This window comes from Gavia stellata, chromosome 1 (assembly GCF_030936135.1).
Source record: "Gavia stellata isolate bGavSte3 chromosome 1, bGavSte3.hap2, whole genome shotgun sequence".
Classification (NCBI taxonomy): Eukaryota; Metazoa; Chordata; class Aves; order Gaviiformes; family Gaviidae; genus Gavia; species Gavia stellata.
In genome coordinates, this window is record NC_082594.1 from 22,829,325 (window position 1) to 22,853,921 (window position 24,597).

A 24,597-nucleotide genomic window follows, 5' to 3' on the forward strand; every position below is an offset into this window, starting at 1 on the left:
AGCTTTACTATGATTCATTTGATGGCATCCAGGAATAAACTTAAAATAGAAAAAAAAATCCTGAGTTATTAGCAAAGTAGGGAGAATTTGATGCTAATCTAGATCATTTGGAGAGGTTAAGTAGTGCAATAGGTCAGCCAAGAGTATGAAGCAAGTAGTTTATTTAATGAACTCTACTACACCATTTTTGAAAAGTAAAAGTTAAATTCTAAATAAAGACCTTACAGTTGGCTAGATTCAATCAAGTAAGTCAAGGCAGAACAAGAGCTACAAGTCTCTTGAGGTAAAACACTTCAGAGATTCTTCACAGTGTTATATCATGGACCTCTCAGGGCTATGTGCCCAGTCAGTAAATTAGCATTAAGTACAACAGAATGAAAGCTACACATTGTTCATTTTACGATTAGAAGAAATTTAAGGTAACTTAACAGTATACCTTCAGCTGACTTCAATCCAGCAGCTGCTTCCCAGCCAGTTAAGCTTTAAAGTCATTAATATATGTATGTTGTATTCAGACTTTGAAAATAAAGATGGAATAGCAGCATTGTAATCTGGAATACATTAAGATTATGTTCTCAGTCATCACCGTGATACAGCTGGATACTGACTGGAACAAAATCTAGATTGGTGTTGCATACCTACCTGATTCTTTAATTAACTCTTCTTTAAAGCTTAAAATTATACACCTTTACAATAAGCACTTTATAGCATATATGATGTCCATGTAATCTCTGCCATTTATTTGCAGAAAAGGTGAGTATCATCATTAAAACAGACCCCAAAAGCCAGCAAGAGCTGAACTTTCACATCTGATTTCTCTAATGAAGATTTTCCAGTTGCCTTCTCCTGCCTAGAATTTTAGTGTCATGACATAATTAAGCATTAAAAAGAACACTTTATAGAAAGAAATTAATGGCTCCTGTGGTTTACTTTCTGCTTTCCATTTGAACCATTCTCCACATTTGTCATAGTTAGTCAATGTTCATTGACATAATGAACTACTTCTGTAAATGCATCAACATACAAGCATACTTACTCAAGTATACTTAGCGAAGAATTGAATGACAGTTTTCTATTCTGCATAGGTAAGAGATTATACATTACCTGAGAGCTTTTTTTAACAATATTATTACAACTCATGGTGTGCATTTGCTGGAGGGGTCACTTCAAATTAGGAATGTCAGACTATTTTATTTCTTGGTTTTACTACAGAGATGGTCATCATAACATTTGATCACTGTTTTAGTCTGCATATATAGTCTTGGAGAGATTACAACAGTATAAACAAGTCTAATGCAGCAGTATGAAATATGGTACCTCATACAGTTTATTTAAATCTAGTGGATATTTTTTAGAAAAATTTTATGTTATGTTTTTATAGAAGTTTTTATAGAAGTGTACCCAAATTGAGTAGTAGATTACCAGGCTTCATTTATATTTTAACATCAAATTATTTTCTGAAACATTTTGACCAATTAGCCCTGCAGATAAGAAACAAAAAATGTTAAAAATCTCTGGAAATATCCAGAGGTGTTGGGGAGGATATCAAGTACATAAAAAAAAAATTAGCTAAAACTACTTAGTGATTTTAAAATTCATTAATCCTTTAAAAAGTAGGTCAAGCTAAGTATTGCATAAATTCTAAATTAATTTTAAAATTTACAGTTTTTTTAAGCTAGATTCTTTGAGCGAAGTCTTAACGTCCTTTCTATGCACTCAGTTTGGGAGACTGATTCCTGCATTGAAAAAGTAACTTTTTTTTAAACACAGAACAAAAGCTTTACAGTGAATTTTGATTATAAAAATATAATTCATAGACAGGCAAAATTAGCAAGCAATTTCATAAGCAGTCACTGACAATACACTCAGTTCTACATGAAGAGAGACAGACAAGTATTCTCTCTCAAAACGGCTCCAGGATTACACCCTTATTCTCGGGTCAACTCTTCTTTATACTGCAGGACCAAGAACACTTTCCATGCTTAACAAATATGTAGGTATTCCACTATGTCAACTTCAGAATTAAATCATAATTGCTATGATTATTCACAAGAAAGAAAAAAAAGTTACCATTTTCTTTTCGTAATCTTGTTATAAATTTCTTGGGGGGTATTACTCCAACTTTCTTCTTCTGGGTGGCTATACTGTGGAAGAGATCAGCTAAGCATGTGAGAAGATTCTCTTTTTTTCTTGGTTGACTCTTGTATGCTAAGACCTTGTCTCGAAATGGTCGACAAAAATAAAGTGCCTGAAGAACTGAATTGCAGTAGCATGTATTCCCAAACTATAAAATAAGAGAAAGATTTATTAGCTTGCATTGTATTACTGTAGAGAGGTAAAATTAAATCCAAAGTATAAGAGAATGCATAAGCAGGGGCAAATTTTCTGCAAGTCATTTCTTCTTTATTGTAAGAGAGTAAAGCATATTTCTTTTTTGCAAAGGATTAACAAGTACACTGTAAGTAAATGGCAAGAAAAACCTAGGTAAATTTGAACAATACTATGTAATTTTGTCTCACTCGTAAATTTAATTTATTAGTAATATTTTGTATTTACTTGGGTCAAAACGTTCAACAAATACCACCAATTTCACATCTTCCAAAATATGCCCAAGTAAAAATATCTATCCATCTACCACAAGTCAGCCACAACAGTAAAGAACAGGCACAGCGTGACCTTGTACTGTGAAAAAATTCAGCTGTAAATTGAGAGCTTCTCAGACACTTCAGAAATTGGATTCTCCAAATCTTATTAGTTGTGGTCAAAGTCAGAAATAACTGCTTTAACCTGTTCCTAAGTTTTCAGTTCTCATTTTAGGGTGACAGGATTGGCATTCAGGCGGTTTTCTTAAAAGATTGCGACATGGCTTATTTAGGATTCAAAGCTATGGCACAGGTGGTAGTTTCAAATCCAGACTGAAAGGAAAATGCACAATTTGGGCATGCACATTTTGAAGGAGGCAGGCCACTGAATTGACATGGGGCAGCTAGAAAATCATCCGTAACCCCCTTTGTACCAGGACACTCCAGATGTCCCTCTTCCCCAGACTCCTTCCAGCTCTTAGGTGCTTAAGTCTTGTGATCACTGACACTGTCTCCAGCTCACCCCAATACTGCAAACCTCCCCAACCCCTCTGGGAAGGCATCAAGAGCTGTCAGTGGATAAAGCCACTCTCACTTTATGCTGCCCTCCTCCAGTGAAACCTATTATCAAACACCGAAAGTGTGAGAAAAATCTTTATAAGGCCCTCAGCAAGTAATCCAACCCTTCATCTGCAGTCACTCAACCTGAAAATTGAAGCCCATACCTGCTATACACATTCTGTAAAATGTGAAAATAATGTTCATATTTATGTTTTATATAAAGATAGTAGCATATACGAGTAGCAAATTCTAAGACTGTATTGTGAGAGGGAGACTGTTATATAGCAAAGACTACATTTAGAGATATTTTAAGAGCAGGTTCTTTCAACAGAGAAAAAGAAGTAAAACCTTTTACATTTTAGGAATAACAAGGAAGTAACTGGTTTTTGCTCTCGCCCAATTAAGACAATGACAAACAAGAGCACCATGCGATTTAATCAGAAAACTAGAAAGTAAATGGTTTTCCTTTATTTTAAATTAATGAAATATGAAGAACTACTTTCTAAATACCCAAGACATGCTCAAAGAATGAGTAAGAAGTGTATTTTAAAAAAAGATATTAATAGGTCTTAAGCATATTAAAAAGTGAGGAAATTAATGCTCATTATTTTTATTTCTTTAAGCTAGGGAAAATGCTCATGTTAGCTTCTTTGTGGTCCAAATCTGCACTCAAAGTAGGTCAATGAACTTAGGAGCAAAAACTGGGGCTTTTTTCCTTAAAGGAAGCAGATGAAATCACACAGTAGTTTATGTTAAAACATTTAATATTGTAAGCTAACTATTTATGAGTTTATAATTAGAAATAGCCATAAAAGGAGAACTACATTACAATGTTAAGAAAGTCCTTAAAATTAAATTAAATGGGAAAAGTGCTGAAATTTCTACAGCAAGTGTCAAAAGATGAAAAGGCAGCAAATCTGAAATTTAGTAACATTCCCATTTTAAAGAGGAACAGTCTGATGAGAAATTAATTAGAATGGCAAACATGCAGTGAGAGATGACCAAAATATGAAGCAACAGAGAGCTCAGAACACTGAACAAAATTCAGGAGATTAATTTAATATGAATGTATGTTAACCTACATGCCTGTGGATAGGAAATAAAAGCAAGCAGATTAAGTTAATAAAAGGTTTTTGTTCAACCAAATTCAGAAAGACAGTATGCAATAGAAGATTGTTTGAAAACAAACTCCTGAAGAAAATGTAATCAGTTCACACTTGTTTTATATCTAAAACATCAATCCTCATTGCTTCAAAACCTAAAATCTTTTCAAAACAGAAGCTTCCAATCATTAAAAAAATATAATGGTACATGTACTAAACAACATGGGTGAGAAGGTGGGGAGGTTTCTAGACTAAGCAAATAGGGAATTTGTTGCATGAATAAATGCTGGTCTTAGCACCATTATTACTTTACCTCCCATCTTTGACTCAATACAAAAGCTCACCTCTCATTCAGAAAACACCCAAGACCTTGCTCCAGTCTCCCCATCCTCCCACCACCTGCTGAACACCTACCCTTGGCTTTCTAATCTGTTTCTTCAACACTCAGCTCTCCTGCTAACCCGGCCAACAGACACCTTCCTTCTCCCCTCACTTTACAGTCAGCAATGCCTCAGAAGCACAACACTTGTGAGAAGGTGTGCAAGCGTTGCACTGTATTGTAAGTTTGCAACCATAATCTGTATGTTTTGTAGTGACAGTGTAAACACTCCAACAGCACTCTGAAATATGAAAATGCACAGCACTGGAAGCCCATCAAAGTATTCAAAACAGGAAGGATATTTAGCTAGCTTTAGAAATTAGCGAGCTCTATTCAAAGTATAACTGTAGGAAAACAAAACACTTGTGAAGTCTGCCTCAGAGTAACAGTAGAAAACTCTAAGACCATCATTGCAATTTTATATCTTAAACTGTCAGCCTGTGCGGGCTACTGAAACTCCTCTATCTCATTCAGGGGAAGGTAACAGAGACTATAAAGAGTACAATTATTTTAACCTATGTTTTCAACTAGTTTATTGCTTGCCTCCTTGTTTCTGTGAGGATCATCTTAAGATGTGCATATCTAAGAAAAGTAAAAAAAAAAATTTTCTTTTTTCCGTTGCTATTGTTCTTCTGTTCTAAATTCTGAGAAATCAGATTATTTCCTTTCACAAAAATATTGCACTCTCTATGTTTCCCACACACTTCTCTTTTTTTTTTTTCCTAAATTCTGAAATCAAAAGTTACAACACTCAAACCTGTGTGGAAATAAAAAAAAAAAAGAGACAATCAGGAAAGCTGCAGAAAACCACCACACACTCACTAAGGCTTACAGCCCTATAGTTTACTCTTCCGATGCAACATACAACTGGGAAGAAACTTGGTTGTTGAACCCCACAGATCTACAAAAACAAACAAGAGATCCAAAAGAACTTAGAGCTGCTTAGAATACTGCCTTTGTGCAGCACTAGGGCTCCTCCCAGCTCTGATGCATTGGCACCTCTGACAACTTTTATTCGTTGCAATGGGCCACGCCAGTAAATAGGATTTCTCCAAAATACTCAGATCCATTGCAAGAGACAGAATAACCAAACTCTCTGCTCTAGAAGTCTGGTAAACTGCTGAAAAGCCACCAGAGTAGCTCATATGAGATTAAAAATGTTCATTGTTTCAAACTCATTGGATAAAAAAGTTGATTTAATTTGTGAAGCACATAGATTTGAATAGTTTGCATTACTGCACTGTAGAGGGAAAGAAGAATGATAGGCAGACTTGATGTTCCTGATTGCCCATGTGCATGGCACATCGTACTACTAACATTTTCATCTTGCCACATACCTTAAATATTTCCTGCTGATTTAGTGAATGGTATTGTCCTTTCAAGCCTAAGCTGAATTTGCCATTTAGAGCTTCCATTGACAGAATCAAACATCCCATCAACCAGCTGGTCTTCCACAAGCTTCCCATAATTGCCCTTTCTTAATTCTTCTTTTACCTCTCAAATTGTTCTTTCAGCACATCCTCTGAATAATCCCTAGATTCTGCCACAAAGCTGGAGAGGAGATAAGATAGTGCTCCTACCTTCTCTTCATTTACACTACCTCTGGATAAATGCTACATTTACCATTGACAGATCTGTTTTTCAGAATTGTCATCTTTATCTAAAATCCTGTCCTGCATTCCAGACATCTCAAATGGCTAACCATCACACAGTTAGAAGAGAGCTATTGATTTCCACATTATCTCAATTTTTTCCATTACTCTGGACAAAGTTAGGACAAACAAAATCGATAAACAAATTAGAAAAAATTAGCAGTAAATGTTAATGAACTTCTAAGAGCTTCACTTCCTGTAATTGCTATAAAACAATTAGAAAATTGTGATTTCTATCACTTCTCGATCTAATAATACTCTTAATTTATTAGGTAATTATCTAATATTTCTCTTAATTATTATTAGCTCTGCCATAATTTCTGAATGGCCACTGGCCATAGTTTGCTAATGAAGAGGTCACTACCTTTCCTTTTCCTGACAGATTTAAATTCTGCAAGCTTATTACACATTTATGGCATATACATACCATGTTAGTAAACACAATCTGTATAACAGATCTGAAAACCATCCAAGCAACAATATGACTGAACTTCCTTAGCCAACCACTGTACCTCAAAAACACAGCACCAGGGTGCCATAGAGATAATGGAATCCCATTTTACTGTTTGTTACAATTCAAAGAATTTTGATCCATAAAACTTAATTGTTTGAAGCTAAAATAAGCAACATTCCTGAACTACCCAGGAAGTTAAGAGCATTCTGAGATATCTTAGCTGCCTGCCTCTTACGTATACGGTTGACAGCAATGACTTAAAAACAGATCTCCCCTCAAATTTCCTACTCTCTCTGGACTACAGAAAGCTAGAATTTGTTGATATTCATTATATATTAGGAAGATTGTCCTTTATTGAAACTCTCCTTAAGGATACAAAATATGTAAAACTTCAAGATTAGGCATACAATATAATTCTACTCTTAAAGTCTTAAATCCTCTCTGGACTTGGACAAGAAATTAGGAAAACAGATTATCTGTCAACAGAAAAACAGATTTGAGAAAAGGTAAGAACAGCTTTGATGAAAAGCCTAAGCTCTCTGCTACAGAACTAATAACAAGTATTAACAGTTAAACTACTGTATTTCCTTTTTTCAGAAAAACAACACGTCATTTTGAAGGCATTTCAACTTTCATGAGAAAGGAAAGAAGGAAAAAAAATTGCTAATTTAAGTCATGGCATTTGAGATGCATGTAAATCAGCTTATCAGTAAGAGTGTTTACTGACTGCACAGTGTGGACTCAGATTGCAAACTCTTGAACCATGTCAGTGCTAAGAACCTAGAGGCAGAGACATATGTTATAGTAGCAGGACAGCATTAGAAGTAATTAGTTTCATCAAGAAACTCAAGACGATAGCTCTTGATAAAGCAACGTGGTTTAAATACATACTTTCTGAAGCCACAATAAAGAAAATTATTTAATATTTCATTTCAGAATAGTGCACTTTCTAACAAGATATATTTTTCATGGGTAATACCAGAAATTAGAATTTAAATTATTCCTTAAAACTAATGATCGAATCGAACAATTCAGTATGTTTTTTCCACTGAACACTGGGCTCAGTATTTTTTTAAAATCTTAATACAAATACCAGATATGAACACTTCATATCAGCAACAGTCTTTCACAGATTTTTCTTCTATTACTGTGTTTATTCACTTAGATTGGCATATTATGAACTACAAGCTACATAATTTAAACAGCTTTTTTTTATATACATTTTAATAGCAAGAAAGTTATTTAAAAAATACCCTACAATTAGTAAAATGAAATAAAGTATTAAATAGACAGTCCAATTTCAACAATTATTTCAGTAGGACATTTCAACAAATACACTGAATATTGAAACACATTTCAATAAGTATGTATATTCAATGACTATATCTTTCAGTGTTTTAATTATACTCTCAGTTGCAGTCTTGTAATTTAACAAATCGACTCCTGGCATTTCAAAGCAATGAAATTATGGACTGAAACTTACATTAACCAAACCAAAATAATGCTCATTGACTGGAAATTGTTCCGGACCAATCTCTTTCTCCAAAGCGGAGGCATTGGCGCCCTAGAAAAATCAAAAGCAGTAAAATATTAGTGCTGCAACTATGTACAGAGCGAATTTAACTGGTCTAGAAAAAAAAGTGAAGTTTTTTGGCAAGGATAAATGACCAAAACCAACCAACAAAAAAAAAAACCAACCCCAAAACCCTGGCCACAACTATAGATCTTGCTAACACCAAACCAGTATCTTCAGATCTCAGACCGTAAGATTTTGGGTTTACTAAACTCACTTGCACTGAAGCTCTCTCTAGTCAGGAGAGAGCAATACAAAAATAAATGAGAGACTAAATATTGAAAATGGATTAAACATCTTCCGGTCTGTACCCGGGGGGGGGCGGGGCGCACGGAGAAAGTGGAGTTTGTGACCCAGCTCAACAATCATACATTGCAAATAAACCAGATTTGTTTAGTTAGTCTTGCTTAATGCAAAGACAAGCTCGTAGGCAGGATAATATTAGCCATGAATGCAGAAAAATCAGTCCTTTGAGTTCTCTGATGATTTGCACTCTCAGGATGTTTAGATTCTCCACAAAACCATTTCACACAGGTCTTAAGGCAGATAGCAAGTCTTCTGTGCCATACCTTAATACTTACAATAAAGAACCTAACACTCTTCCACCACAAGAAAATTATTTCAACATAATTCAAAATACCTTAGAGGTGTGTGTTTCCAAATACATTCTGTTCAAAAACATCTCAAAGTAAGTTATGTCATTTTCATGTATTTTCATGCAATTACACTGTTTTGATGTTCTGTATTTATTATCATCAGAGTGGAGCTTCTTTAATAACAATTCCATTAATACAGTATTGCAAAGCAGGTGATACAAGGCCAAATGGTGAGCTCCTCTTAACAAGTATAATTTTCATACTGTGTAGCACGTTTCAGAAAAACTTAAGAAATGCAGACTGTTCAGAGGAAGCAAAGAGACTAGTCTGTTCCACTTACACTGAAAATATAAAATGTCTATCAAACTAATACATGAGCATGAATATTCCATTCTTAAGTCAGGCCTAAGTGAAGCTAAAATAGCACGTAGTATACAGCAATGAATCTTAAAAACATACGTGACTCCTTCCCAATGAGTTCTTTCTTTACGCCAAAGATGTAGCAAATAGCCCTGGACATTACAATAATAAAATTAAATTAAAATCACAAACTGCATTAAAGAACAGCATGCAGGATTTCACAGATTAATTACAGATAGGGGGAAGGGGAACAGAATTAAAATTAGGACTGTATCAAAATGTATAAAATTAAAATGAAACTCCACTATGTGGTATCTGCCATGATGTGATTGTGGTACTGCGGAACTTAGGAGTGGTTACACAATCTAGTTTAGTAGTTCTGAAACTGGAAACACATGGTCAAAGGCCCATTAGGAGGTAACAACTTTAACTAGAATAGAGCAAAAGATGGCGTAACTCCACTTGAGACAGTACAGCTCTGTTCCATTCACAACATGGCCCCAGCTGCTTTTTCATCAGTCATATTCCCTGCAATTATGACAAAGCCTCTCCCTTACCGGGGATTTGGCTGCAGGGCTTACTACTTTAGAAGCTGTTCTCAAATGGCGGTGTTGGTGGTAAGGAAAAGGGGTATAAACCCTCATTTGAGATTAAAGCACTCCACGACTTCTGAATATTTAGTTTTGCAGCCTTACTGGAATACACCCACAAGCTCTGGCAAGGTGGATATTATTTACAAACAAACTAGAAAAAAAGGAACTGTGGAGGTCTTTTCATCCTATTGTTAAAAACTCTACTTCTTTAAAAATAAATAAATTCAAGAGGAAGCTTTTAGGAAATTCTTTCTCTTTTCAAAGCTAGGGTGGAGTACCTGCTTTATTCTATCTTTGGAAGGAAGAATATCATGGTATAAACTTTGATGTTTCTGTTTTGTACAGACCTGAACACTGCACTTAGTTTTCTAGCACAATAAAGATCCTGACTTGGTAATTAGAAAGACATGCTAAGATACTCCAATATAGTTAGGGTTTTCTGATTTTTCAAGGTTGTTTCATTCAAGGCTTAGACTTTCACATGATTTCAAAGCACAGCATTTCCTATGTTTGAATGCAGTTGTTTATGAATGTTTTATTACTGCAAACCAGCATAGATGTTTTACACCAATATAAAAAACCTCAAGCTACTTAGACTACCCTCTACAGCTCTCTTCTTGTCTATCATAAAGGATGTTATTCCTCCCCCCAAAGCAATCATTTACACTGTGTACAGTGTGTTGCTTGCAGAGAGCGAGAAGAGTATGCAGCAGGGGCTTGAAAGAGTACACTAAAATGCACATTCACACCTGACCCATAAAAGCTATTTTAAAACCTAACTCTGCCTTGCTACAAAAGGTTTCCCATTCAGCATTACAGTACACATTATCCGTCCCAGTTGACTCTTCCATTATGCAAATACAGATGCAGAGGGAAGGCACTGCAACACCACCAACTGTTATGGTACCATATCACCTTTTGGACAAGAGGACAGCAGAAGTTTAAGGCAGAAGTGGAGTCTATCTCTTTCCATCAGCCGAGATGGACTCACTGGGCTTGGGAGATTTCAGTCTGTGATGTATGCTGCAGAGTATAGAATTTCTTCCTCTGCCACTTAACTGGGATGTGGGAAGATCCCAAAATGAACCTCTCTTTTTTAGGGCTCACTGAACAACCCATACAATAGGTGCTCAGTCCCCACACAGCAACTTGGCTTTGACCTTGTGCAGGGGACAGAAAGGAACATCATCAACTTTGGTCAGTACACCCACCTCCAGTTTCCCTACCCTTCTGAGCAGAAGCACACAAGGTCATTAACCCAGAAATGGGAAGGAACAGAGGCACAACAGAAGTCCAAAAAAGCTAATATTACAATAGTACTGGCATTTACCAGTTTTTGCATCATATTAGTATAAAACCTATACATCACCAAACACTGCCTTACATTACACCCCTTCCAGCACAGAGATAATTCTGCAGGCATACAGAACACGTATTTGTCATAGTTAACACAATGTAGCTTTATAAAGTGTAAAGTTCAGCAACTAAAGTGTGTATACAAGAATACAACATGAAATCAAGATTTGCTTAACTTTTATTTGTTATTGAAAATTGTTCTGGAAACAATGTTAAAATATTAATGATTATAAAAGAGTGTTCTCGCACATAATGAGTTAGGTGTAAAGCTGAGCTACTGTACACTTCATCCTGTGTTTAACTTCAAACTGATATGAGATAAATCAGGAGTAATCTTAGTTTAACCATGTTCAAATCAGTTGAACATTTGTTGCTTATTTCCCCTATCAAGTTAAAGAAAAAGGCTATATTATTGGGTTTATCAAAGATCCCCTTAGATGCTAATTTCTTAATGAAGGGATATGAATCCATGTTTACCATGGAAGGCCCTTGATTAAGTTTCTCAGCTTTTATTTTCAAAAGACCCTGAGGTTTCTATAAATTTACACATTTAACATAAACCAAATGAGTGTTTTATTTCAGTTCAGTGGAATCAAAGCCCAGAAAACACAGTGGGATAGGAATGTGTAGTACCTTTTAACTAAGTACAGTTGAATTTTCCTGGTTTTCAAGTTTCACAGATACACGTTCTCTCAAAGTTCTAAAATAAACTAAAAAACCCCTGATAATTTACATTTCAATGGAAAAGGGGAAAAAAATGTAAAGTGCAGACATATGATGGGGCTTTTTGTTTGTTTGTTTAGTTTTTCACTTGCTAAAGCAATAATATTGTTAAATGCCATTTCCGCTTTTATTATGGCCTTTTTTCACTGCCTCAGAGGTCACACATTTGTGGTGCTACATGTCGAACTAGTACTCCTGAGACACACTAATGGCTAACATGGATAAGCTAATTGGAGCCAATCTGTAAAGCAGATCAGTTGGCGCTTATGATCTGACACACACACACTGGGTTTCAGAGGGTTTTTGCCAGATTAGTGCTAGGCTGGCTCTGCAACTGAACACCCAGCTGCCGCTGAACTATGTTGCTTGATTTAGTTTCCTCCAAAAGGAATCTAATTTGTGCAATCTAAGACCACTCCAAGATGCAAACCAAAGTATGGCAAATTAGGATGCCTGGGTGAATCACTTCAGAATTGCACACACCTTACCTGAACTAAAACAGTAACGAAAATGCACCCAGCACTTGTCTAAAGAAAAAAAAAAAGCACCACCCTATATTAAAAATACTGTCTAAATACATGTCAGCAAGCAGCCAAACAATTGCAGTTTTGAAGTGTCCTACCATGTTGTTATCATCCAACCTAGTAGGCAGCATTTCTCTTACAAAGACTTGATTCATAACCAGCCTCATGTGCTTTGAAGATTACACTGGTGTTAGTCTTATTGGGATGGGATAGGGGCGTTTGATTTATTCCTTTCTAGAGTAAACATCAGTTGATAACTTGGTGGGCCATTTTTTCAGTAGTTTGCTGTAACAGCTTTATCCTCTAGCTTTATTGAGTTGTAAATTTCCCATGTAAAACCAAAAATTACACCTTTAAAATAAATCTCTTATCTCATAATTTACATTTGTTGTCAACATTCTGAAGATCCATTTCTCCCTTCACACATGCACTATGCTAGATCCTTCCCTACAATGGTCTCCACCTCCCTCAAGAAGCAAGGAACAACAAAGATAAAAGGTGACTCACACAACTAAACCATGTTGCATAGGTATATGTAAGCCCAATTTTTTAAACATGACCTTAGCTATAGGTAAGTGAACAACAACAACAGAAAAACCCACAAAACAGAACTTTCGTTCTTCCTAGTGACAGAAAGGCATTACAAGTAAAAGGGAAACTCAGTAACCAGGAATAGCAATGTTTTCCTGAACAAGAATAAAACATTACAAGTGTAAAATTAATTTAATTATTTATAATTAGCAAAAATAAATCTCAGTATAGAAGCACTCATTTACTAGTGCTTTCACTTTTTTTTGCCATGTATTAGAAGACTCTTCCTTGTCTGTGCCACTAGTGAAGGTATACAGAATTTCATAGCCTACACTAACTAATGCACTGTGACTGATGGAATCTTCTGTTAAAGAAGAAATACATAATTCTACTCTTCCAGTTATGTTTTATGAGAACATGTGAATTCATACTTTCCCATGTATTTATATGAATTGGGATTAAGAGCAAACAGAATAGCTATATTCTGTTGTTTTGACTGCAATCAAAATGGAAACACATTTCTTTTGATACTGTTTCTAGCCCAGGAAGCAGAAGTGAAATATGCTGAGTGGGATTCAATAATCCTTGTTCATTTATTTGCCAAAGAGCATGCATTAGTAATACAAAATTTGGTAATCTAACTATGAAGTATTTGGATAGTTTCAGTTCATGTTTTAAAAATACTTACAAATAGTGTTATTTTCTTAACTAATTAGTTTAAGACATAGTCCTGTATATTCTAATCATGCACAGCTAAAACAAAAGGTTTTTTACTAAATACAAAGTAAAAACATCTCTGCCTGGGCAAGGAAAATGATAGCATAGCACAAAATTACCTTCTCTTCACATTTGGTATGTCTACCACACCCATTTTTTTGAGCCCCACTGAGCATACACAACATATTTTCCTTCACAGCAGCTAGATATAGTTATACTCCCTTCTGTTTTGGATACTGAAGTCAAAGATAAGTCACTCTCACATATGAAGCTAAGACTCGGAGAATTAGGGCTCTGGGCTTGGCTCTTTCATGGAATGGATCTTCAAAACAGGAAAAGATGAAACGATGCTTCTACAATTCTTTCCCAATTGCTGCCAGACTTGAAATGGACTTCGTCTACTACCCCCCCCCCCCAATACAGAATGAAATCATATTGCTAAAAACTAAAATACTGACAAGATAAGTCATATTTATACTGTGTAATTCCAGAAAATTCCTGGGGTAACGCTGTTTATGATATCAGGTGCCTTTGCTTCAGTTTCCTCCGATCAGACGGATTTTCAATAGCATTGGTGCAATACATCTCATAATGACACTTATTAAGTGAGGTCCCAAAAGATCAAAACTATTACCCTCACAGACTTTTAGTTAAAGGTTGAATTACACTAGCAGATGAGATAGAAAGTCTGTGAGACGTATTTAAAAGAGTATTCAATGGTGACCTTAGAAATCGTTAACTGCCTAAAAACTACAGACAGTTATAAGCATTATATTAATCTTTTAGAAATATCAGACTTACCTAATCACCCAAAACGCAGAGGGGGAGGGAAAAAAAAAAACCCCGAACACATTTGCTCAACTGCTTCTATTGATAAAATGCACACTGTGGTGTGTTTCACATGCTTTTTAAACCCACATAATTCCTGTTTCATAAAAAGAAGTACATTGCTTTTATAATTTCCCATTTTCATGGAATTATAAAAAGAATTTGAGCTTATGAAAAATGGTAGAAATGTTTTACAGTTCTGGTCTACCTATGTTAATACACCATTCTGGTTCTACGCTACAAAAAGATCTAGATTTTTTTTTTCCTCAACTGGAAGATCAGGTAGTCCTTATTGAAATAAGTAATTTGTTAAAAGCATTTAACTTTAGCAAACGTCCTAAGCTAGGAAAACAAGTTACCTTCTATACAGGGCTTTTATACACCTCTTTCCTTCAATATATTTGAAAGAGAAAAGTAGACAATATCATTTAATGGACATACATCCTTTTAACACATTTTTACAGAATCATTCCTAGAAGTTTTAATGCAAATTAGTTGCTTCAGTAGTTTAAAAAGTAAATACAAAGACTATATAAATGATCAAAGTAAATATTCAAGCTTTTCTAGTAATAGGATCAGTTACTCCCTCTGACACAGCTAAAAATTCTGTCAGCAAGACTAGAGTCCAAGTTTGTATTTCATTGCTTCTTCATGCTTAGAACTTGCAAGATGAATATACGTATACATATAGGTAAAATAGGTAAAAAGAAAAAGGAACATTTATATAACCGAAATTATCCAATTAAGTAATATGCCAACTAAATAATTCTCTGTGCTGGTATAAATATTGCTTTACAGCTACACAACTTAAGGATTTTTTTCTTTGTGTCTCATATTTGACATTTGGTTTGTATTCATTTAGAGTCAAATTCATATTTTGATGTAAATTTAAAACAAATTTGTCTAAATTAATTAGTATACTAAGCAGTGTCACAAACCCAGTATTTTAAAGAGCAAATGTACAGCCTCATCTTTTATTACGATATTGTAGCATGTTACATCTACAAAAATTATGATGACAAATGCCACAATCATGATTGAGTCTTAGTGTCATATTTATCATGAAATATTCTCCTGATAAGAACTCCAACAGATGAGTGAACCTCCCTACTGTGGTTTAAGTTCTTACCCCAACTGTCTAACAAATACTTCTCCAAAATTTATTGTGCTTGCAACAGAATCACCACAACAGAACACGTGCCTGAACACTCCAGTCCACTGATCAAGGCAGATTCAGGTCATGATGCCAGAGTGAAATGCAGTGGCTGAGACATAGTACATGTTCCTTCTTGCCCACCCTGCTACCTAAGCAAGTCAGGCAGCTGGATAAAGGAATACCGTAACACTGCTATTTCCTCTGTGTTACTTTAGTCCTCTGCTCCTCTGCTTCCTTTTCTATCACCTCCTCACTTTGAAGCTATGTTTTTCCACTTCTCTTTCCTTGCTCTAATTCTGAATTCTCACTTCTTCCAGCATGAGTCTTCTGCACACTGTGGAATCTGCTAACCTGATCATCAATAAATGTTTAAGTATTATGATTCGTGCTTCAGAGGAGACAGTGCAATTAGAAGAACAGGAGTGAGTACATCATAGCCATTTCTGGCTGACTTCAAACTCTGGCAAACATCCATTTACATTAAGTGCAGATTTCACAATCAAGTTTGAAAAACCTATTGTAAACAAATAATTCCTTGAGCAGTAATGAAGTCCATATATGTATACCTATCTCACAATTAGTTATAAAATTTTCCTGCAATTAAGTGTTTTTATAAAGCCTCTCTGCTACAACATCCGAGGTAGATACATGCAACCTCCCTTCAGCTGGGCACTTACAGGTTTGTTTCCTCTAAGCTGCCTTTTTCCCCCCACATGCTTGTTTCAACTTAAGTACCTCTAAGACCTCTTCACCCTTGTCAAATGTGACTGAAACGGGCAAAAGGATACTGGTGACAGTACCCTTAAATAGGAGACAGGCAGGAAAAGGACAACAGCCAGCCATTCAGCGTGATTCCACAAGTCTCACTCCTTTCAAAAACAAAATAAAAATTTGGATTACAAGATATGCACAGACTTATCATGCAGAACACACTGTTACATCATACAATTCACATCTAGCTACAAATTATGTATTTGACGTCAGTGTCAGGGGACTGAATAATCACTGAAGACATTCAGTGACACTGACCCTGTATATAAGATGCTAAACTGGCAGATAGAGAAGGGAACACATAGACAAATACCTGAAACGTGAAGAAAAGATTTTCATGTCTAATGCTACAGCTTCTAGATTAGCATCATTTTCAAATTTCATTAAACTTTTTCAGATTGTGCTAATATAATCAACCAGTTTCTAGAAGAAACGCTGAAAAACAAGCACTACTACCATTACAACTTCCTTCTGTATGTCTGAGACTGACGTCTTTGTAGCTTTTAAGCTACAAAGATAACTTGCATCATCTCTTTACTTCAGCTGCTGTAACACTTGATACCTTTCAACCGCTGGCAAGTGTTTGCTGGATTCTAGACAACAGAAGCAAAAGTCAGAAGTACTAGATTCAATCTATTTTATGGTGAGTATAGCTTGGGGCACATCTTCATTGCAGTTAGCATGGGTTACTTTACCACTTCTCAGCCATGCATAAAAACCCCACATAATTCAGGCAGGTAAGACTTTGACTGCAGTTTAATGCATGATGAGGGTAAAAGACCAAGTTCTAATTTTACTGCAAAGACATTAAAAGAAAAAAAAAAAAGACCACACACTTTTAACCTCATTCATTTTGCAACAAGAACAGTGGCTAAATCACTCAAGGGCAAAGGTATTTTCCAGTGCTTTTCCACAATCTCCAGCCATGTAATTAAGACTTACTACAGCGTAAGGAACCATGGGAGTGGTGATGTAGAGCAAAGAAGTCCAAGGAAGCTCAAAGGGGATACAACACTAGGAGACAGTACTACAGCAAGAGCTCTGCCGTCACTGGTATGAACACTAGAGTACAGATCAATGAACTAATGAAGCATACAAAAGAACCAACCCTTTGTAAACAGAACGTGCTCCTGTAAGATCATCTCAAAAGGCACTGTGGCTAACAAACTAAAAATACTGGAATACACTCTTCACTGTACCCATACAACATGCCAGTACTGTAAAACATAACATATTGCTTTCTAATATTTGAAGCTTGAACAAGGATAAGATGCATAAAATGTAAGTGCGTCAGCAGAAGTGAAACTTGAATTTGGATACAAAGAAGGAAGTCATGAAACGCCGGACTGCAATGGAAGAGCTTCTTCAACATAGTTCCAGACTGCTCTGTTACAGATTAGAAATGTACATGCATATTAGGTTTGTGTAGGCACAAACTGTCTCTTGACAAAAATTGCCTGTTACTGGTTTTGTACTAACCAAACACAAGAAGAGAAGCAACAGCCCGAGAGTTCTTTTAAGAGACATGAAGGAAGTCAAGAAAAACGTAAAATTTTTAGGAAGTTGTCTGGCAGTTATCAAACAGCGAGTCGACACAAAGAAGAATTGCCAGGAGAAAAATAGTATTACTCAGCGATTATATTCCCTTTTTTTTTTGCAAAACATATGCTTAAACATGAGTATATGACTCTTGTTAAAATTAAAAATATCTGCCTGACCATAACCACATTGTTCTAAATAACTCCACAGTAAATACCAACTGCTTCTTCACACTATCTTTACTGAAGTACTTTTAAGTGCAATCTTTTATTATCTATTAAGTATTGAAAAAACTTTTACAGCAGGTATCCTGTGCTAGCCGTCTCATCTCACAGTATTATTAAAGCTCACGCATCAGAAAGGCACAGGAAAAATCTTACACCTGGAGTTTATCCACCTCAGTGCATATGATTATGATTGGACAGATAATACCTAATTGCCATCACAATTTCAGCTTCATGGATATAGACACTTTAGTTAATCATAAGAAGATTTCTAGCTGAAAAAACTGTTTCGGGATTGACCTAAATGTCAATGACATAATGTCATTTCTAATAACCATACATACAGAATAATCTTAAACTAGCTGCTTGGCCAGACCAGACCTGCAATTTCTATGCTGTCCAGAGGCAGAAAAGTGAGATCCCATACTGGACCTAAATCAAGAGGCCAGCACTGAATTTATGTTGACACAAAGGCTAGTGGTCAACTGTAGGTGAAAACATGTTAGCTAGAATCGCAATAAAATGAGATCATCCTAGCTCAAGGATCAATCCCATTGACTCAACAGTCTAACCTAAAAACTACTTCAGAGAACAAAAACTCCTGAAGCACATGGTGTATGTTCTACAACATTTGGCCATATAAACATCTTGGTATACAGCTCATGAATTCAAGAAGTCTGACTCTCCATGTCCAAATGAAAAGATGTGATCTCCCATATCACAGAAAACATTACTCCAGCTGATCAACAACCACCTGAGCAATCTCAGCCTATGGGCTTACAGACATTAATTCAGAATTCTCATGGGCCACCTCTGAAATATGTTTGAGATGTTAAATCCTCTTTGCAACAAGATCTATGAAAACCATAAATCAGTTTCCAATAATATAAAAAGTAAGCATTTCCCACTGTTTGACATTACCATATGTTATAATCCCAATTCAGCAAATTAACAAACTAGATGATGGAGTGCATTTTTCCCCTTAACCAGCTCTTCCCTTCCCTCGGGGAAACAGATTTGAGAACAAGAACTTTCATTTGGCCATGGAATAGGTAGAAAAGAGCACAAATGCAAGATCTTCAGCTATAAACCATCAACACATCTCTTCCTTGACAAGTAGCGACTTCCACTGACTAAGGGATATTTCCTTCCTTAAATTCAGCATTCCTCCATGAGTGAATCTACTGAGCTCCTCACCCCTCTAAAAAAAACCCAAGAGAGCCTTATCACATGTATGTAACTGCTTACAGAATCATAGAATGGTTTGAGTTGGAAGGGACCTTAAAGATCACCTAGTTCCAACCCCCCTGCCATGGGCAGGGACACCTCCCACTAGACCAGGTTGCTCAAAGCCCCATCCAACCTGGTCTTGAATACTTCCAGGGATGGGCATCCACCGCTTCTCTGGGCAACCTGTTCCAGTGCCTCACCACCCTCATGGTGAAGAATTTCTTCCTAATATCTAATCTAAATCTACCCTCTTTTGGCTTAAAGCCATCACCCCTTGTCCTATCACTACATGCCCCTGTAAAAAGTCCCTCTCCAGGTTTCTCGTAGGCCCCCTTCAGGTACTGGAAGGCTGCTCAAAGGTGTCCCCAGAGCCTTCTCTTCTCCAGGCTGAACAAACCCAACTCTCTCAGCCTGTCCTCATAGGAGAGGTGCTCCAGCCCTCTGGTCATCTTCACGGCCCTCCTCTGGACTCGCTCCAACAGGTCCATGTCCTTATGTAGGGGCCCCAGAGCTGGATGCAGTACTGCAGGTGGGGTCTGATGAGAGCAGAGCAGAGGGGGAGAACCACCTCCCTCGACCTGCTGGTCACGCTTCTTTTGATGCAGCCCAGGATACGGTTGGCTTTCTGGGCTGCGAGTGTGCACTGCCGGCTCCTGTTGAGCTCCTCATCAACCAACACGCCCAAATCCTTCTCCTCAGGGCTGCTCTCAATCCATTCTCGGCCTAGCCTGTATTTGTGCTTGGGATAGCTCTAATTTATCAAGAGAGAGAGTAATGAAAAAGCAATCACTGGAAGAAGCCTCCTATCAGGACTCAGATAGATGCAAACAAATCAAATTACATGCCAACGCGTGGAGCGTGCTTGGCTGAACAGATCACGCAGGATGCTAACTAACACTTTTCCGGCTAACCAGAGGAGCACCCGCCTGCTCATCGGCGAGGCAATTACAGCCCCACCACATGAGTAAAGTACTCGGAGAGCCGGGGAGGATTACGAAGTGGATTGGGGGAAGGAGGGTGCTTCCAGAAACCCTAAAAGCATACCAGCAATCAGCAACCCCGAACTCGAGGCAACGTCCTAAAGCTCTCCCTCCCAGCTTTCGGCACGTTTTGGGGAAAAGCTGTGCGCGCAACCCCGCAGTTCTGTCCCGTTCGCAGTCAGGATTCCCCCCTCGCTCCCGGCCCAACCCAATCCCATCAGCGTCTGCATCAAGGTTGAGTCTCCCAAAGCCGATTAACCCCGCGCCGCTTCCGATCCCCGCCCACGGCAGCGCTCCCGCTCCCGCGCCAGGGACACCTCCCCGCCACACCGTCCCCACGCCGCCGCACCACCCACCGCCGGGGCGCCGCGCACACCCACCCTCCCCCGCAGCCCGCCCCTCTCACGCCTCCCCACAGCCCCTTCCACCGCCCCGCGTCCCCACCCCCGGGGGGCCGGCAGGGCAGGAGAGGGCCGCCCCGGCCCCGGCCCCGGCCCCGGCCCCTCACTCACCATGGTACAGATGGAGGCGATTTTGGAGACTGTCATTAGGATTTCCATCCGCCCAGCGCCATCTTCCGCCCAATCACAGCGCCGAGCCGAGCGGAGCCGGGCTGGGCCGGGCGGGAGTAGGAGGGGAAGGGAAGGGAAGGCCGGCGACGGGGGCAGCCCTCACCGCCCCCGCCAGCGCCCGCCGCGGGGCGCACGCGGCCCCGGCGGCCCCCACCGCCCGGCTCCCAGCCGGCGCCGCAGAGGCTCGCTGCCCCTCGCCCCGCGCGCGGCCAGCACCGCACGAGCCCGCCCCGCCCGGCCCCGCCTCCCGCCGGGCCCTAGCGCCGCCGGGTCACCGGCCGGCTCCTCTCCCGCCCCTCAGCCTCGGCACCGCCTCGCGCCCCGCTCCCGCGCCCCGCCCACCCGGCCAGCTCCTCTCCGGGCCTGGCTCCGCCCCCTCGCCGCCTCCCTTGGCGCCGGGCGCCGCCAAACACGCATGCGCGGCACGGAGGGGGCGGGGCGAGCGCGCGCGCAGGGTCGGTTGAAGGGGCGGGGGCGGTGCCTCGCCCTCCTCAGCGGAGCCGTCGACCCCCAGTATGGCGGTGGGCGCGGGGTTGGGGCTGGGAGTGAGGGCCCTGCAGGCTGCTCTCAGCGCTCAGGCTTTACTTTTCTTTCTTCTTCCTCATGTGTTGAAATCTAACGGGTGGCCACTGGGTGAGCGTTAGCAGTGGAGCTGGGGGCGGGGGGTGATGAGTGGATGTTTCCATAATGCAAGCGCTGAGCTGCTTCCAGGGGAGAGTTCCCTTGAGGCCTGGAGAGATGAGGAGAGTGAACAGTCATAACTCCTATCCAAACAATAAAAGCGAATTAAAAAAAACAGAACTAAGAAAACTCTTGCCTCCTATGAACTTAATCACTCTAATGCTGAACTAACTTCAGAGTGACTTCTGACATCTGAACAGCAGCTGTCTCATCAAAGCTGTTCCTCTAGGGTCCCTCCCAGGAAGAGGGGGATGTGGATAGGCACACGCCTATGAATTCCTCTCTTCTTTCCTTTTTTTGTTTCGCCTCTAGATTACCAGTTCTTTTGGTTTCTGTGAGTGTGGGATTTGCATGCCCCAGCCTCAGACACCTTGGAAAATAAAGCTGATCTGTAAAGTAGTCATTTATATCAACTACTTGAGATGTCTACTTGGGAATGAGATGAATCATCTAGATGTGCCTGTTCATCTGCAGACTATAATGGAAATCTGGATGACTCGTTCAAGTTGTCGACATCTGCATTAAAGAAACGTAAAGCTAGCTAAGACACAGAATCACAGAATCATTTAGGTTGGACAAGACCTTTAAGATCATCGAGTCCAACCGGTAACCTAGCACTGTCAAGTCCACCACTAAACCATGTCCCTAAGCGCCACATCTATACGTCTTCTAAATACTTCCAGGGGTGATGACTCCACCACATCCCTGGGCAGGCTGTTCCAATGCTTGACATGGAATGTCCTGCCCTGTCTTTTTTTCATATATGGGAAACATCTAGCAGATCAAGATTCATTATTATTAAGAATAATGTCTATGCACATAAGGCCTGAATCATAAATGCATCCTTTCACTGTAAAAAAAAAAGATATTTTAATATCTATAACATTAAATTATGATACTTTCTATGATCTTCAGAAGTAAACATTCTTTAGCAACTAAATTAATGGAAATAGTAAATTTTCCTTCATCTGAGACATAAAGGATATGACTTTAGAAAGTCTTGTAACTGAACTCTATTTCAACCTGAAATACCCTCAAGCAATTCTTTTATATAATATCTGTGGTCTAGAAGTGTGTATTTCAGAAGTATAGTATTTGAGAAAATGAATGCCTCTTGGATGACTACATTCAGGAACTGTTGCCACAGAAACCATGGGGGAGGACAGCATCAGGAGAATGAGAAAGAATAGAAACAAAAGAAGTGGATTGGCCATTTATGTGCAAAAATGCAAGAACGGATATTTGGCCGGCTAGAAGTGTCAAATCTTCAGATATCCAGCAGTTCATCTACTGAAATACAATGCTGCAAGATACAACTGTAATATGATCCCTTACAGTATTAATCAGACATGCTACAAGAGATACTCTTGTATAATCTGGAGTGGACGAAGTCTTCAAAAAATGACACCAGGAAAATATGACAGCGTGCTGTCTTCCCAAAGCAAAAACACAAAAAGCAATTGCACTATTGCAGAAGCTTGTAAGATTATCTGGGAGATAATTCAGTTTGGAACCAATTATGTGGCATCAAGTGGAACCATACAGGCCATAGAAAGCTGCAGGGATCTTGAAAGGCACTCAAACAGAAAGGCAGAGATTGCCTTGAAGTTTCTTCCTACCCATAAATTAGAGAAAGAAAGCAAAATATACTGGTGTGAAGTGCTCTTTCTCTCTGTAGTTCCAAGGGAGAATTTAGATATTGCGGAGTATTGGACCACATTTCAAAAAGAGTGGGGCACGTATGGCTATGCTGGCCTGCATTTGACAGGTGTGGGCTCATCATGCTGGAGACTAAGCAGAGCAGCTGGGAAGATGCTAAATTAGTAACAGACTGATTTTTTTTTTAAAGCGCCGTGTAAACTGAGGTGCTGTGTTATGAGCAAACTGAACTCATGCCACATAGAATGAGGGGAAATACAAAAACACTTTCTATACCATCGACCATTAAAATGAGGTAAAATACGAGGAAACGAGTGAGAAAATTGGAAATTATCACTTAATTGTCATCATTAAGCCCCTTGGGGTGATTGGAATTATTCACAAATTAAGTATTCCAGGTATTTGACCAGCTAAGGAAAAACAGGATGGGTAGACCAGGACTGTGCGTGTGTTTGTGTATGCTTGAGGAGACAGAGCTTTGAAAGCAGCTACAGAGTCACTATAATGCATATAAATCGGTATGGTAAATAACCCTGTCTGAGACAAGATATCAGTCATATCTTGTATCACTGAGGAGAGACAAGATCCACCTGACAAAATGCAGCAAGAGCATCTTTGCCAAGTGGGCAGCCAACCTGCTGAGGAGAACTTCACCTAGGAACAAGGAAGTCTCTTGAGCAGAGACCCTGGCTTTTGGGGGAATTTCAGCGTGCTCGACATCTGCTACAACCACCACACATCAGAATGCAGGCAGTCAAGGAGACTTCTGAAAGGCATCAAAGATAACTTCTTGATACTGGCTGCGCCAACCAGGGGTGATTCACAGCTGGACCTGTTCTTCACTAACAGGGAAGAACTGGGGCATGTGGTAGTCAATGGCTTGGTTATCAAAGCCTGGGCTGTAGTGACTGAAGAATGGAGTTCATGATCCTGTGGGGGCTGAGGAAGGACAGCAGTAGACTACAGACCCTGGCTTTAGGGGAACAGACTGGTTTATTCAAGAAACCGGTAGATGGGATCTACTGAACAGCAGCTCCAAAGGGTAAAGTTGCTCAGGAGAGCTGGCAGGAGAGCACAAGGTTCCTAATTCTGAGAAAAACAAATAAATGTGTTAGTGTTTTCAGCAATGAGAAAGCAAAACTGATGTGCTGTGAAGAGAAAGAGAGTGGCTAAATAGGAAATTAAATTAAGGCTGGGGTTGTCATAAGATCCCTATTGTTTGGTAAATTAATCCCACTCAGATACAGTGTGTT

At 38.9% G+C, this 24,597-nt stretch overlaps 1 protein-coding gene across 1 annotated transcript in view; it reads right to left on the reverse strand.

Annotated features, from left to right (window-relative positions):
* USP12 (ubiquitin specific peptidase 12) overlaps nucleotides 1-20,961 on the reverse strand; it is a 35,807-nt gene extending 14,846 nt beyond the window's left edge. Inside the window, exons 1-3 of the mRNA XM_059818715.1 lie at nucleotides 20,945-20,961; nucleotides 8,215-8,295; nucleotides 2,071-2,284 (exon numbers count right to left, since the gene is read on the reverse strand). Of these exons, the coding sequence (XP_059674698.1) occupies nucleotides 2,071-2,284; nucleotides 8,215-8,295; nucleotides 20,945-20,947 (298 nt within the window). The 5' untranslated portion in view covers nucleotides 20,948-20,961. The remainder of the gene's footprint in view (nucleotides 1-2,070; nucleotides 2,285-8,214; nucleotides 8,296-20,944) is intronic.
* Nucleotides 20,962-24,597: the final 3,636 nt, after the last annotated feature.